Source organism: Osmerus eperlanus, chromosome 6 (genome assembly GCF_963692335.1).
Source record: "Osmerus eperlanus chromosome 6, fOsmEpe2.1, whole genome shotgun sequence".
Lineage (NCBI taxonomy): Eukaryota > Metazoa > Chordata > Actinopteri > Osmeriformes > Osmeridae > Osmerus > Osmerus eperlanus.
The window spans coordinates 18761010-18773747 of record NC_085023.1 but is presented as its reverse complement, the minus strand read 5'-3'; the positions used below and the strand labels follow the sequence as shown (position 1 = coordinate 18773747).

General features: G+C 50.1%; 1 protein-coding gene across 2 annotated transcripts in view; it reads right to left on the bottom strand.

Annotated features, from left to right (window-relative positions):
* Positions 1 to 12293, bottom strand: part of LOC134022578 (pro-neuregulin-3, membrane-bound isoform) — a 165079-nt gene extending 152786 nt beyond the window's left edge. For both annotated transcript variants that reach the window (XM_062464210.1, XM_062464211.1), the window contains exon 1: positions 10602 to 12293. In XM_062464210.1, the coding sequence (XP_062320194.1) occupies positions 10602 to 11310 (709 nt within the window). In that variant the 5' untranslated portion in view covers positions 11311 to 12293. The remainder of the gene's footprint in view (positions 1 to 10601) is intronic.
* Positions 12294 to 12738: the final 445 nt, after the last annotated feature.

Genomic DNA, 12738 nt, shown 5'->3' with positions numbered 1-12738 from the left:
AGATCACATTAAACCCACAGAGTCGGTCTGCTGGGTTCATGGGTTGTCTGTGAGAAAGAGTGAGAGGTAGGGGGAGAGAGGGAGGGGGAGAGAGAGGGAGAGAGAATGAGGGAGAGAGAATGAGGGAGATAGGGATGGAGAGAGAAAGGGAGCAAGAGAGATAGAGACAGACAGACAGACAGAGCCTAACTTGACTCTACTCTTTCATTTACTTCTAGTTATCCTCTCCACCTCTGTTTCAGCTCCTTGGGGGGGATGGTATTTCCCATCCTCTTAGGACATCAGAGCGTGATGGCAAACATAATTTGTTCTGTCTGAACCGCCACAGTCGAGAAAAAGCCTGTATACATTCAGTAAAGTGTCACAAAAGGCCAAACTTGCTGTAATCACACACAAAATACACATTTACACACCCACAAAAACAATATTCTGCATTTGTTTTCTGAATAGGCAATAGAGTACATTCACAGTCGTGGTCTTCAACGCTGCGGTCAAGCGCGTCTCCTTGCACGCGCTCAGTAACACAGAAGATGTCCATTACCTCCGACAACAGTAACCTACCCTCGTCTACCGATGCAGCAACAGAAGCTCGGACTGATTTGCATCCGGCATGGGATTGCTCCACCCGTCAGGCCGCCGCACCCTTCTCCCTCTCTCTCATATTTCCGTGCAGCTCACAGGGCCGCCTCCAACGAGATATTTCCCTATTTACGTGCGTGGAAACCGACATCACGCGAGCACAATCCGCGTACAAGCGCTCTGGAATGTGTCACATCTTATATTACCTCCAGGGTTATCGTTTGGTGGGGGGAAAGGGATTCGCCGGAGTTCTGTATCACATCCAAATGCGCTTGGCGTGTTTAGAAATGCCTGGGTGCCACCTGGTATATGCCAGACAAGACAGGGGCGTTTAGGGATCAGAGAGTCTGTTCTTGTCCGTACCTCTGAGAGTGCTGATAGGAGCCCGACGTGACACTACCTCTTCCTCACCTTTGGCTTATCTGCGTCTCCCCGTGGCTGATAGCAGTCAGCTGTGTCCGGGTTAACATGGGAGCTCGTTCGTTTCACACCTGCTAGGCGCCGTGCTGACGGATTCCTCTACGGCACACTGGCCAGAGTTAATCACACTGCTGAACAAGGTCAACACTGACTCGTGACTAACAAACAGGTGAGACAAAGGATCGAGGAGAGACGAATAAGTTCTACATAGTCGTCAAAAAGCCACAAAACGTCAGATGCAACAGCGGACAACATGTGGCTATAGGGACTGGAGCGTGGGTCTGGAGCGAGGCCTTGGGACTGGAGCGAGGCCCTGGAACTGGAGCGAGGCCCTGGGACTGGAGCGAGGCCCTGGGACTGGAGCGAGGCCCTGGAACTGGAGCGAGGCCCTGGGACTGGAGCGAGGCCCTGGGACTGGAGCGAGGCCCTGGGACTGGAGCGAGGCCCTGGGACTGGAGCGAGGCCCTGGGACTGGAGCGAGGCCCTGGGACTGGAGCGAGGCCCTGGGACTGAAGCGAGGCCCTGGGACTGGAGCGAGGCCCTGGGACTGGAGCGAGGCCCTGGGACTGGAGCGAGGCCCTGGGACTGGAGCGAGGCCCTGGGACTGGAGCGAGGCCCTGGGACTGGAGCGAGGCCCTGGGACTGGAGCGAGGCCCTGGGACTGGAGCGAGGCCCTGGGACTGGAGCGAGGCCCTGGGACTGGAGCGAGGCCCTGGGACTGGAGCGAGGCCTTGGGACTGGAGCGAGGCCCTGGGACTGGAGCGAGGCCCTGGGACTGGAGCGAGGCCCTGGGACTGGAGCGAGGCCCTGGGACTGGAGCGAGGCCTTGGGACTGAGCATCCAGGGCAGCTCCCGGGTGGCAGGAGGAGACTGACGGGAGAGGGGACCTGCAGGCATCAGTCACTTTGCGTGACAGGCTGCGGACAGCGACCAGTGACAGCTCCTTCAGCTGACGTGTTCATCTCGGTGGAAACCAAGCACATCCTAGCGGAAGGTACCATGTGTGTTTGTTCTCAATGGTGTGTGTGTGTGCGTGTGTGTTTCTAGCTAGCGTGATGGTTGACCATGCTAACCCCTCCAAACTCCTTATATACTGTAAACCCAGATGAAGGGTTTACTCAAAGCCTTTATGGAAACTGATCCTATCAAATGATTAAAGTAATCAAATTTCTTCAGGAAAATACAAAAATATATATATTATTGAAACAGTACAAACAAATTACAATTTACTTAAAGAAATTGCTTCAAATATTTAAATAGTTTGATGTAATCAGTTTCCACAAAATTGATTGGATGTACAGTGTACTAAAAACAGCCTAGATCATCAATCAGGTTTCATCTAGACAGTTATGGGGGGCGGGGCCTTAGGAGCAGGACCAATGAAAATGTAGATGAGTGGAATGAGCCGTTAGGAGGCGACAGATGAAAGTGGAGCCCATCCAGATGAATGACTGCTCTTCTTTCTCTCCTGCTTGTCTGGTCTCTGCAAAGTCACTCCTCCCTGTGTCTCGCCCTTCTCCTCCCCTCTTCTCAACAGCCCCCTCCTCAACCCAATCGCTCCTCTCTCCTGGCCGTCCCTCTCTCCTGAGCCAGGAAGCACTGAGCACTGAGACTGAGTGCCGGAGGGGGTGAGAGCTGTCACCAGCAGACCTGTCAAACAGCATAGAGCTCTTTCTGAGACAGCTGCCAGGATAATAACCATGGAGGGTCCAGAGAGACACCAAGAGAGAAAGAGAGAGAGGGGAGGAGGGAGGAAGAGTGAAAGGAAATAAGAGAGAGAGAGTAGGAAGGCGAGGAAGAAATGGGGAGAGAGGAAGTGAGACAGACAAAGTGACCTACAGAGAAGTATTAAACAGGTAAAAAGTTAGACTCAAAGAAATGGATGGCGGAATAGACAGATAGGAAATAGGCAGGTAAAACGAACATGAGAGACTAAGAGAGAGGGGGAGAGAGAGTCAGAGAGAGAGAGGGGGGGGGAGGGGTGAAAGCAGAATGACAGAATAAGGATGTGTGTCGTGTCCCTATGCAGCACTCATTCTGAGTACCCCGCTAAGCTCAGACATTCCCCGGCTAGGCTCTGTGTCATCACTCCAGAAGGGAAGTGATGACACAGGCAGTGCCAGAGGCATGGAGGATGGCAAATGACTGCACTTATGGCGTGTGCGCGCGCGCGCACGAGAGAGAGAGAGAGAGAGAGAGAGAGAGAGAGAGAGAGAGAGAGAGAGAGAGAGAGAGAGAGAGAGAGAGAGAGAGAGAGAGAGGGGTTGGGCTGGGGTTACCCTACCCCACGCTGAGGTTGTGTCAAGGTCATGTTTTCACTTCTAGGAATTTCTAGTGGAGACATTGCCAGGAGAGGGGTGTGTCTCAGGAGACCGTCTGACCTGATCCAACGTGACACTTCTCCACACAATAACACCCTGCAGTCAGTCACACAAATCTAACTTGTAAGTAGTTCATTAAAACCCAAACCACGGGAGGGCAGGGCAGGCAACCTTGACACAAAGCCCCCTGCACAACAACGTAAACGTATCAGTCAACTTTGCCCCTCTTTTCATGGCGGTAGGGATAACAGAATGCAATCATAAAACAAGCCCCCACGCCGCCTTGGAAAAGCGTATAGATCTCAGCGGCTAAAAATAACTATGGAAGAATGGAGCAGAACCCACGCCTTAATTCAGGCCTGGGCTTAACTGCTGAGTGGCACAAGGCCAGGCTCCAATCACACAGAGGAATCAATACTTCAGACTGTACAGCACACGACACAAGATGGCTGCTTCTTGAGGATCACTGGATTATCGAGGATGAGCATCGACTCAAGTGATCAAACAGTCACATACACACAAGTGCTTCCGCGCACATGCTCAACAACAACACACATGCACACAGTCCTATCAGTCGTTCTTCCACAGATACACGCGTACACAGTATGTAAACACACATACCGTACCAAAGGGATGCACATTCTTTTGATTCATCATTACTGTGCCTTCCGGTACAGTTCAATTGGGTTTCCCACCTGCAACTCTGCATGGAGGGAGGCATGGCAGTCTGGCAGGTGATATTTGACTCAGAGGCTGAATCAAATCCAGCTGAATTCAATGGGAATCACACGAATTGACCTTGAGGGAAATTGAATCAATTGACTCCCTGCAAAAAGCTCATTGCATTTGACTTGAATTGGTTGTGACTTGATTTGGTTGCCCCCGTTTGCCATGGGACAAAATAGAGGTCCAGGAAGAATAATTTAAGCAACAATTTGATGTGTCTGGTAACTGCAGGTGTCCTGTGGGGGCCAGGCACCAGTTGGTAGAGCTGTTCACATCACAACAGCATCCAGTCCAGCAGAACAACACAGCAGCTTCAGAGAGCTGCTCTCCCTTCCAGAAAGAAACCCATTAAGTTGCGGGAAAGTACCCTACTTAGAGATCTGCAGCTGGACGCTTAACCTTCAGCTCAGTGGGCTAATGCCGTCTTCTGGGTTTGAATCCAACCGGTCTCCGCCAGCTCTGGCCTCATTTGTAGCGTAGCGGTTTGGGGGAAGGCTTCCCAGCGGGGCGTGCTCTGGCCTGGGCACAGGGCTCGGGGGTTTGGCCTGCGTCCATCGGCTGAACGTCTGCTGGAGGTTTACTGCCCCCATTTGTCACGGTGCCGGGGCCCTTTTGAAGTCGCTACAGAGTAATAGGCTAGGAACCGCAGTGGCTGCCACTGACCGTGGCTGAGATCAAAATGCTCTGACACTTGTTTGCCCACTGATGTTAAACGGTTTGCAGCTGGAGTAGGAGAGGTGATGGGTGAGTGGAGGGGATGGGTGAGTGGAGGGGATGGGTGAGTGGAGGGGATGGGTGAGTGGAGGGGATGGGTGTGTGGAGGTGATGGGTGAGTGGAGGGGATGGGTGAGTGGAGGGGATGGGTGAGTGGAGGGGATGGGTGAGTGGAGGGGATGGGTGAGTGGAGGGGATGGGTGTGTGGAGGTGATGGGTGAGTGGAGGGGATGGGTGAGTGGAGGGAATGGGTGTGTGGAGGGGATGGGTGAGTGGAGGGGATGGGTGAGTGGAGGGGATGGGTGAGTGGAGGTGATGGGTGAGTGGAGGTGATGGGTGAGTGGAGGGGATGGGTGAGTGGAGGGGATGGGTGAGTGGAGGTGATGGGTGAGTGGAGGGGATGGGTGAGTGGAGGGGATGGGTGAGTGGAGGTGATGGGTGAGTGGAGGGGATGGGTGAGTGTAGGTGATGGGTGAGTGGAGGGGATGGGTGAGTGGAGGGGATGGGTGTGTGGAGGTGATGGGTGAGTGGAGGGGATGGGTGAGTGGAGGGGATGGGTGAGTGGAGGGGATGGGTGTGTGGAGGGGATGGGTGTGTGGAGGGGATGGGTGAGTGGAGGTGATGGGTGAGTGGAGGGGATGGGTGAGTGGAGGTGATGGGTGAGTGGAGGTGATGGGTGAGTGGAGGGGATGGGTGAGTGGAGGTGATGGGTGAGTGGAGGGGATGGGTGAGTGGAGGGGATGGGTGAGTGGAGGGGATGGGTGAGTAAAGCTATACCTTATATGGAATATGTTGCTTGTCGCTGCTTAGGATTCCAAGGATGTTCATTCTTGAACATTCTTTGAAAGTATATTATCTTTTCAGAAGACATTGTATGTTACATACTGCAGTCACCAACAAACAACTGTGCAAAAACATTGTGTCCTTAAGAAGCTAGACTTTAAGTGAGCCCTTTGTTGCTTTATTATGCAAAGCAAACCTAGGATACAAAATGTCCTGTGTGTGTCCTCTCCAGACATGAAACAGGTTTGAATGAGGCAACTTCTAATGAAAGTCCTTCTCTGCCACCATCAGTCAGGATTAAATACCTCTGAGTCCTCTTCCTGTCGTGCGTCAGGAGTATGAGTAGAGTGCCGATCTGCTAACCAATCCAAAATATATTAACTGCCCTCACATCCCCCGTCCTACCCCAGAGCAGGGGAAGGGCTTGTCTAATCAGGCCTGCTTAAAACTGAATGCATTATCAAAAGCCTCTCAGAAGGAAGACCCATCACCAGCATTCAAACACTTTGTACTTCATCACATCTCCCCGACCATAGGGACTCACAGACACAACGTGACAGAGAGAGGGAGACAGAGACACAGAGAGAGAGAGAGAGAGAGAGAGAGAGAGAGAGAGAGAGAGAGAGAGACAGAAAAAGACAGAAAATAAAAACATCGAGAAAATGAGAATGAAAGTGATTTAATGTACAAGTTCTCAGTCACTCTGTTTTCAGGAGGTAATGTAGCGACTCCTCTTACTAAATCCTTGAAACAGCACTTGTCAACTCTCCCTGTCTCTTCGAAAAATAAAGACTTCACCTAGCACAACCTCCCCACATTTACCTTCCCTCAAACCGCCCTCTCAAGAAGCAAAGGCTTATTTTATGTTCTTTTGGGATAATTTGTCATGGGCCATCTTCCATTATTCAGATTTCCCTCTACATATTGAACATGTTTCTTTTTCTGCTCGTTAATATTTAAGCATCAGTCCCTCCGTGGGGCATTTCATCAGAATAAATCAAAGTGACACTAAGCTTTATTTCGATAGCTTTAGAGCAATGGTGCTATAAAGGGACAGGACAACAGCATCGAGATACTCTCTTTTATACGCCAAACTTGGATATCTCACCAAACAGACGTGTAGATTACATAACAGCTACGAGTAAACACTGTCTGCCAGACATTTAAGGCTCTATTTATGATGGCACTGACAGAACATTTACTGTCGCAATTGTGAGGTAAGAACAGTATTTGAATTGGAACAAATGTGACCTTCAGTGTGTAATCTATGTTATTCGGTGCTGAAGCTGTCAGAGACTAAAGAGGATTTAGATTTTAGATTTATATATTAATTAGTGAGAAAAATGGGTATATTCCATAAACAATTGAAGCTACAGCATGTGTTAATCATTATTTGTATTTTTTCAAATGTATTAATTGAAAACGATTTCTCTCAATAACCTGTATTTGTCTCAATACTGGATGCATTTTAGATCAACCTTGATTAAGTGTGTAGTTTGATCTAACTCCCCACATTCAACCACGTAATTTGGCAAAGATGGGGGGGAATATGTAAAAAAAAAAACGTAAACATGAACCATTTTCTATAACCCACATTGAGGTAAGCTGTTGTGCATTTTTGGGGTTTAAAGCCTGGAGGAGCCAAATAGTGGCAGAGTGTAGATGTCAGGAACCAGAGGTCCTCCATGGGTGTTCGACCCAGTCATTCCCAAACATCCTATGCCCCAGCAGATGTAATCCAGTCCTTCATGCCTCTTAGAGGTAGGAAGCAATCAGCTTTCAAAGACGAGCGGGCTATGTCACCCTACAGAACTGGAGTTTTAGCTAGGTCACTGCCTAATACACATATGCATAAACACATGCACAAACAAACACCCAAAAAACACCATGGAAACACACACACACACACACACACATTTGCATGACATCTACATACATACACAGAAGGATAATGTGAGAGGAGGTAACAATCAGGGATCCTTCCTTGTGTGGTATCTAAGGTCTAATCCCATAATCCCATAGCCAAGACTATAAACACACTCACACACAACATCTGACCCCTCGGTTTACACTGGGAGAAAGGAGACAGACAGAGACAGCCAGATGTCAGATATTCACAAGTTCTCCATCCCCCTCCTTGTGAATGACAAGGCTGTGGTTCATTGCATCCAGTTGCGTAATGTCTCATGAGAAAGGTCTGGTCTGGAGCCAGAGTGAGCTACTGTATCAGTGAACTCTTCATTCTTCAGTCCAAAAAAAAAAAAACTAATATTCACAAGACATCACTTCCTTCTCCTTTTATACTGTTTCCACCAGGACATACAGGATCCCAATTATGAAATGGCCATTACATAACACGATAGTTCAGGAGGCTGTTTGTCTCAACAATCCTCTTCCACAGGGGCGTCTGTAAGTGTGGCGAGTGTGACTGATAGGTGAGTAATGTAATTCTGTTGAGGACGCTTCCGCTGGGTGATGATGAGGAATTAATCTGGATTAAGGTTGGGCCTGAGTGAAAAGTAATCTTGCAGAGTAGCTGTGAATGATGCTGCAGAGAGGCATGCCCTGATCTAATATTCAATGTCGGGGACAGAGTAACACTCCTTCCAAATGGCATTACTGCTGATATCCCACAGACATAGGCTCTCCTCACCTGAGCCAGACTGAGAGGTCATTTAACTGACAAGTAGACATAATCCTATACACACATACACACACACGCGCGCGCATGCAGGGATGGAGACATGTTTCACTGCGTTTAGGCATTTGCAAGAGAAGTGCACTGTACAAATCCAATTTTTGTTTTGAATTTTAAATGGTTACAGTTTTAATGTTCTTAGGTTGTCTTTGGAGGTAGTTTCAGAGAAAGACAGTTCTAATCAGAATGTTTACACTGATAACAACAGATAATGGTGTCACCTCCCTTGGGTTGAAGTTCTAAATAAGCCTCTTCACTGGTTAATGAATGTGTTCTTCATATGATAGACGTGCTGTTGATTAGGACAATTCAGCAAAATATACAAAACACACATTCAAATATAATTGGTGGTTAATGAAAAAGAGATGTCCTTTTCCTTTTGAATGAGTGCATGTGTGTGTGTGTGTCTATGTGTGTGTGTGTGTGTGTGTCTATGTGTGTGTGTGTGTCTATGTGTGTATGTGTGTGTGTGTCCGCCCGCACGGAAGGAGAAAGAGGAGGGGAAGATGGAGGAGTACGAGGAGAAAGAGGGGTGTGAATACTAGCTGGTTGTGCTACAACAGGAGAGACCAGAGAAGTGACATTTTCCACAGGATATCCATCAAGTGAGCCTTAATGGTTTTTCGTGAGCACTTGCTCGAGAAATGGCATTCTTTAAAATGGCTAATTAATAAATGAACGTTTGAAAAATGACTCCCCTTATTTTTCGCCTGTAATGAAATACACAATCCTCTCCTGCCCGTCTGATCCAGGGAGCACCTCATTTTAATCTAGAACAGTCTGATTATCTGATACAACCAAGCCTCCGGCAAGCTTACAGGCGAGGGCGGCAGGGGAGTAGGAAGTGAGCCTGTGTTTATCGATAATTTGATGTATGGCTTTGCTTTGTCTAATTACAGGGATTGTAAAAGACAATTTGATGTAAGATAATCACTATTGTTGGAGGCAAGAGACCATTACCCCACCTTGAGCTATACGATCATACATGATCGTATGGGAGTCAAATGGCTGAGCGGTGAGGGAGTCGGGCTAGTAATCTGAAGGTTGCCAGTTCGATTCCCGGTCATGCCAACTGACATTGTGTCCTTGGGCAAGGCACTTCACCCTACTTGCCTCGGGGGAATGTCCCTGTACTTACTGTAAGTCGCTCTGGATAAGAGCGTCTGCTAAATGACTAAATGTAAATGTAAATGATGTGATGAAGGCCCGGGTAAGAGCATGGGACTGTCCTGCCAAGGAGGGGCTGCTGTCCATCTCTCCTGCCTGGGGAGCGATGGACAGCGGGGGGAGTTTACAGGCTCCGAGCGGCCTGGAGGCGAGCAGGGACATCAGCGGGTGAAATCCCACATAAACGGGACCCAGACGGTGGAGTGATTTACTCGAGTAGAAGCGCAGGCGCCCACACTACGCCCCAGCGTCGACAGCTAGAGGGGGCCTGCAGTCATGAGTACAAAGTTGATTGATCGCAGCAAGAAAATCCCTCTGTGCCGGAATCAATAAGGCTATGGTGATACCACAGCTGGAGTCAAGGACATAGAAGGTGCAAAGAGGGAACTAGAGTTGTTGTGCTAGATCCTATCTGTTCTGAAACCCACAGTGCTGGGCAGGCCCCATACAGGCCTGATGACCACTGTTAACTACAAACACATCACACAAACACCCCATGGTTGTTTAAAGTAGAGAAGGAGACTGAGCCGGAGAGGGGATGGGGACTTGGGCTATGTCATTGCCAGCTCACCTGTTTACATCAGCATCTCCTCAAACTCATTTCCAGCTATGCAGACGTGAGGCCCTAACTGGCCTTTGTGAAAGCACAAACCTTCCTTTGGGGCAAATTTGATATGCAATGCCATTTCAGAGCAACCAAAGACTTTCCATAATAGATGCATTGTGCCATTTGTTATGCTTAAATTCTAAACAGTTTCAGGCTCATTCAATATGTAGAGGAACACAAGAAAACTAGCCCAGATCAGATGTCAGACAAACTGCTTTTATAATATAATCTTTCAAACAGGTAGATTGTTGTTAATTGTTTATTGCTCAAATGTTTATTGCTCAATCGATAAACCAATTATCCTTATCTACCAAGAGCTTGTTTAAAATTCTCATTCAACTTATGACTAGCTATAGATACAACAGTCAAGTCCACCATTTTAGATTTCAACACGTGATACTCTGGAAGTTCATGAGTCTAGAGTCAAACACTAGCGCAGATGCTAAAAAAACAAAGCAATGTCTCACGGGGTAGACACTGGTCTCCACTGAAAACCAACCGATATTAAAACCAGACTAGAACAACATGGATTCCACTGAATCACAGCCAACCCGGCAGAAATTAGGAATCTAGCAGCGTGACTCACGGGTTTTCCGGTGGCCGTGGGTGCGCCCGGCGAGCGTGGTCACGGCCCTCTGCGTGGGCGTGTGCTCGTGAGTCCACATCTGCGTGGAGTCGTGGAGCACCGTGGGATTGGACGGCAGAGGGCTGGAGGTGGACGCCGCCACGTTGGACGTGCCTCCCGGCGCTGCGGTGGTCGTCGTAGTAACCACAGGTCCACGTGCTCCTCCTCCTCCTCCCCCCCGCCCTCCGGCATCGCTCTGATGCGAAGTGGGGTTCCGAGGCATCACCTGAGTTCCGGAGGCTCCGCCCCCCCGGGCGGCAGTGGAGGTGGCTCGAGTTCTAACCCTCCCCACCGTGGTGGTGCTGGAGGTGGGGTTACCAGCGGTGGTGGTGGTATCCGGTTGGTGGTTGTTTGGGGGATCGCTGGGGTTGGACAGGGAAAAGGGATCCTGTCCGATTCCCTTGGCGTCCACCAGGTCTGTGGGAACGTAGTCTCTGACGGTCCCGACCACGATCCACTTGAGCAGCATGAGGCTGAGTCCCAGGCCGATGAAGCCGATGAGAAGCGGGACCACACACAGCCAGGTCTGCTGGCGGGGCCACAGGGCGCAGCCGCCACAGCGCAGGGGGCCTTGGGCCTGAGCCTCCCTTCGGACTCCAGGGGCCCCACTCACTTCGGGCTCCTCCAGGATCACTGCCCCGGAGGCAGTCGCTGCCGAGCACTCACTCATCCTGCCTGCGGCTTAGCAAGGGTTAACCTTGGGGCCGGGCACGCGACGGGCATGGGCAGCGCGGGGAAGAATTGCAGCCGACAACGCCGGACATCGAGAGAGAAGAAAGAAATGAAATCCCCAAATTCCACAGATGTTCACCAACACATGCGCATGCATACACAGAAACACACACTCACACACACAGATAAACCAACAAACGGTCACACGCCCAACCCGACAGAGCCCCAAGTGGAAAAGCAAACGTTGATGATAATCAATTAGTCCAAATTTGTTGTCCTATCCGACGAGTGACGTCCGATGCAGCTTTTCCTAGTCCAAGGACGAGCCCGGCTACTTAAAAGACGTATTAGAAAGAGGGTTTGGGATGGGAAAAGCTAGAAATCCATCAGTTAGCAGCTCAAGTCTCCTGTCGCAGCCTCTCCACACTCCCTCTGGTGCTGAATGCAACGCAGCCTTTGCTATTTCTCCTCCTTCCTCATCCCTTCATCCATCCATACTCCGGCACGGAATGTTGCAGAAGGGCGTGCGGTGCCGATGAGAAAACTTGCAGGAAGGTTCCGTTCCCCCCCCTAGTTGGGCGGACAGGCTGTGGGTTCTGTTCCCCCTAGTTGGGTGGACTGGCTGTGGGTTCTCTGCAGCCTGGGCTGAGTCAGCTAACCAGCCCCTGGAAGCCTGTCCCTCCCTTTCTCCTGTAGCAGAGACACGACAAAACACTCTCTCCTGTCGGTGCGTCTCCCTTTCCTCAGACTGCCCGCTGCTCCCTAAGAGACACTTATTATAATTTGTTTTCAGTTTGCTTCAGGGGTACATTTTTTTGGAGGGGAGGAGGGTCTGGATTGAATTTTTTTTAAATCCAAAAACAAGCCCGTTAAAAAAGTGTTATGTTCCGTACAAGTCGAGTGTAACGCTAGAATCCAGACAGGTAAAACAACGCTCCAGAATAAGAGAGGCAGAAAAAAGGAAAAAAGGGGGGGTGTTGTCGTCGCTAGGAGGCTGAACAAATCTGCCGTGGCGATGCGTTATCCCGCTCCCTCTCCCGTCGAGAATCTGATTCCCCCAGCTGTCCGTGTGCTCGGCGTCCCGCCGTCTCAGCGCGCGCCGGACGCTAATGCAGCAGAGATGAAAAACACGCCTTCCTCAGCGACAGCGACATTCAGTCAGGCGGGAGAGGACGGAGCGCCCGGAGGGAGCAGGAGGAGGAACGCAGGAACAGAGAAAAGGGACCCGGCTTGCCACGGACATAAAAGGAGAAAGAGAAACAACAGAGAAAAAGAGAGAGACAAAACTGCTCCTGGAAACAAGTCGGTGCTGCGTCTCCAGAGAGACCCGTCCGTTAGACGCCGTGTGGCTCGTCCCTTCAGCCTCTGTGATTTGTTGGTTTGGTTGCTGCCTTCCCTCCCTTCCCCTGACCCTGCAGGGAGTTGC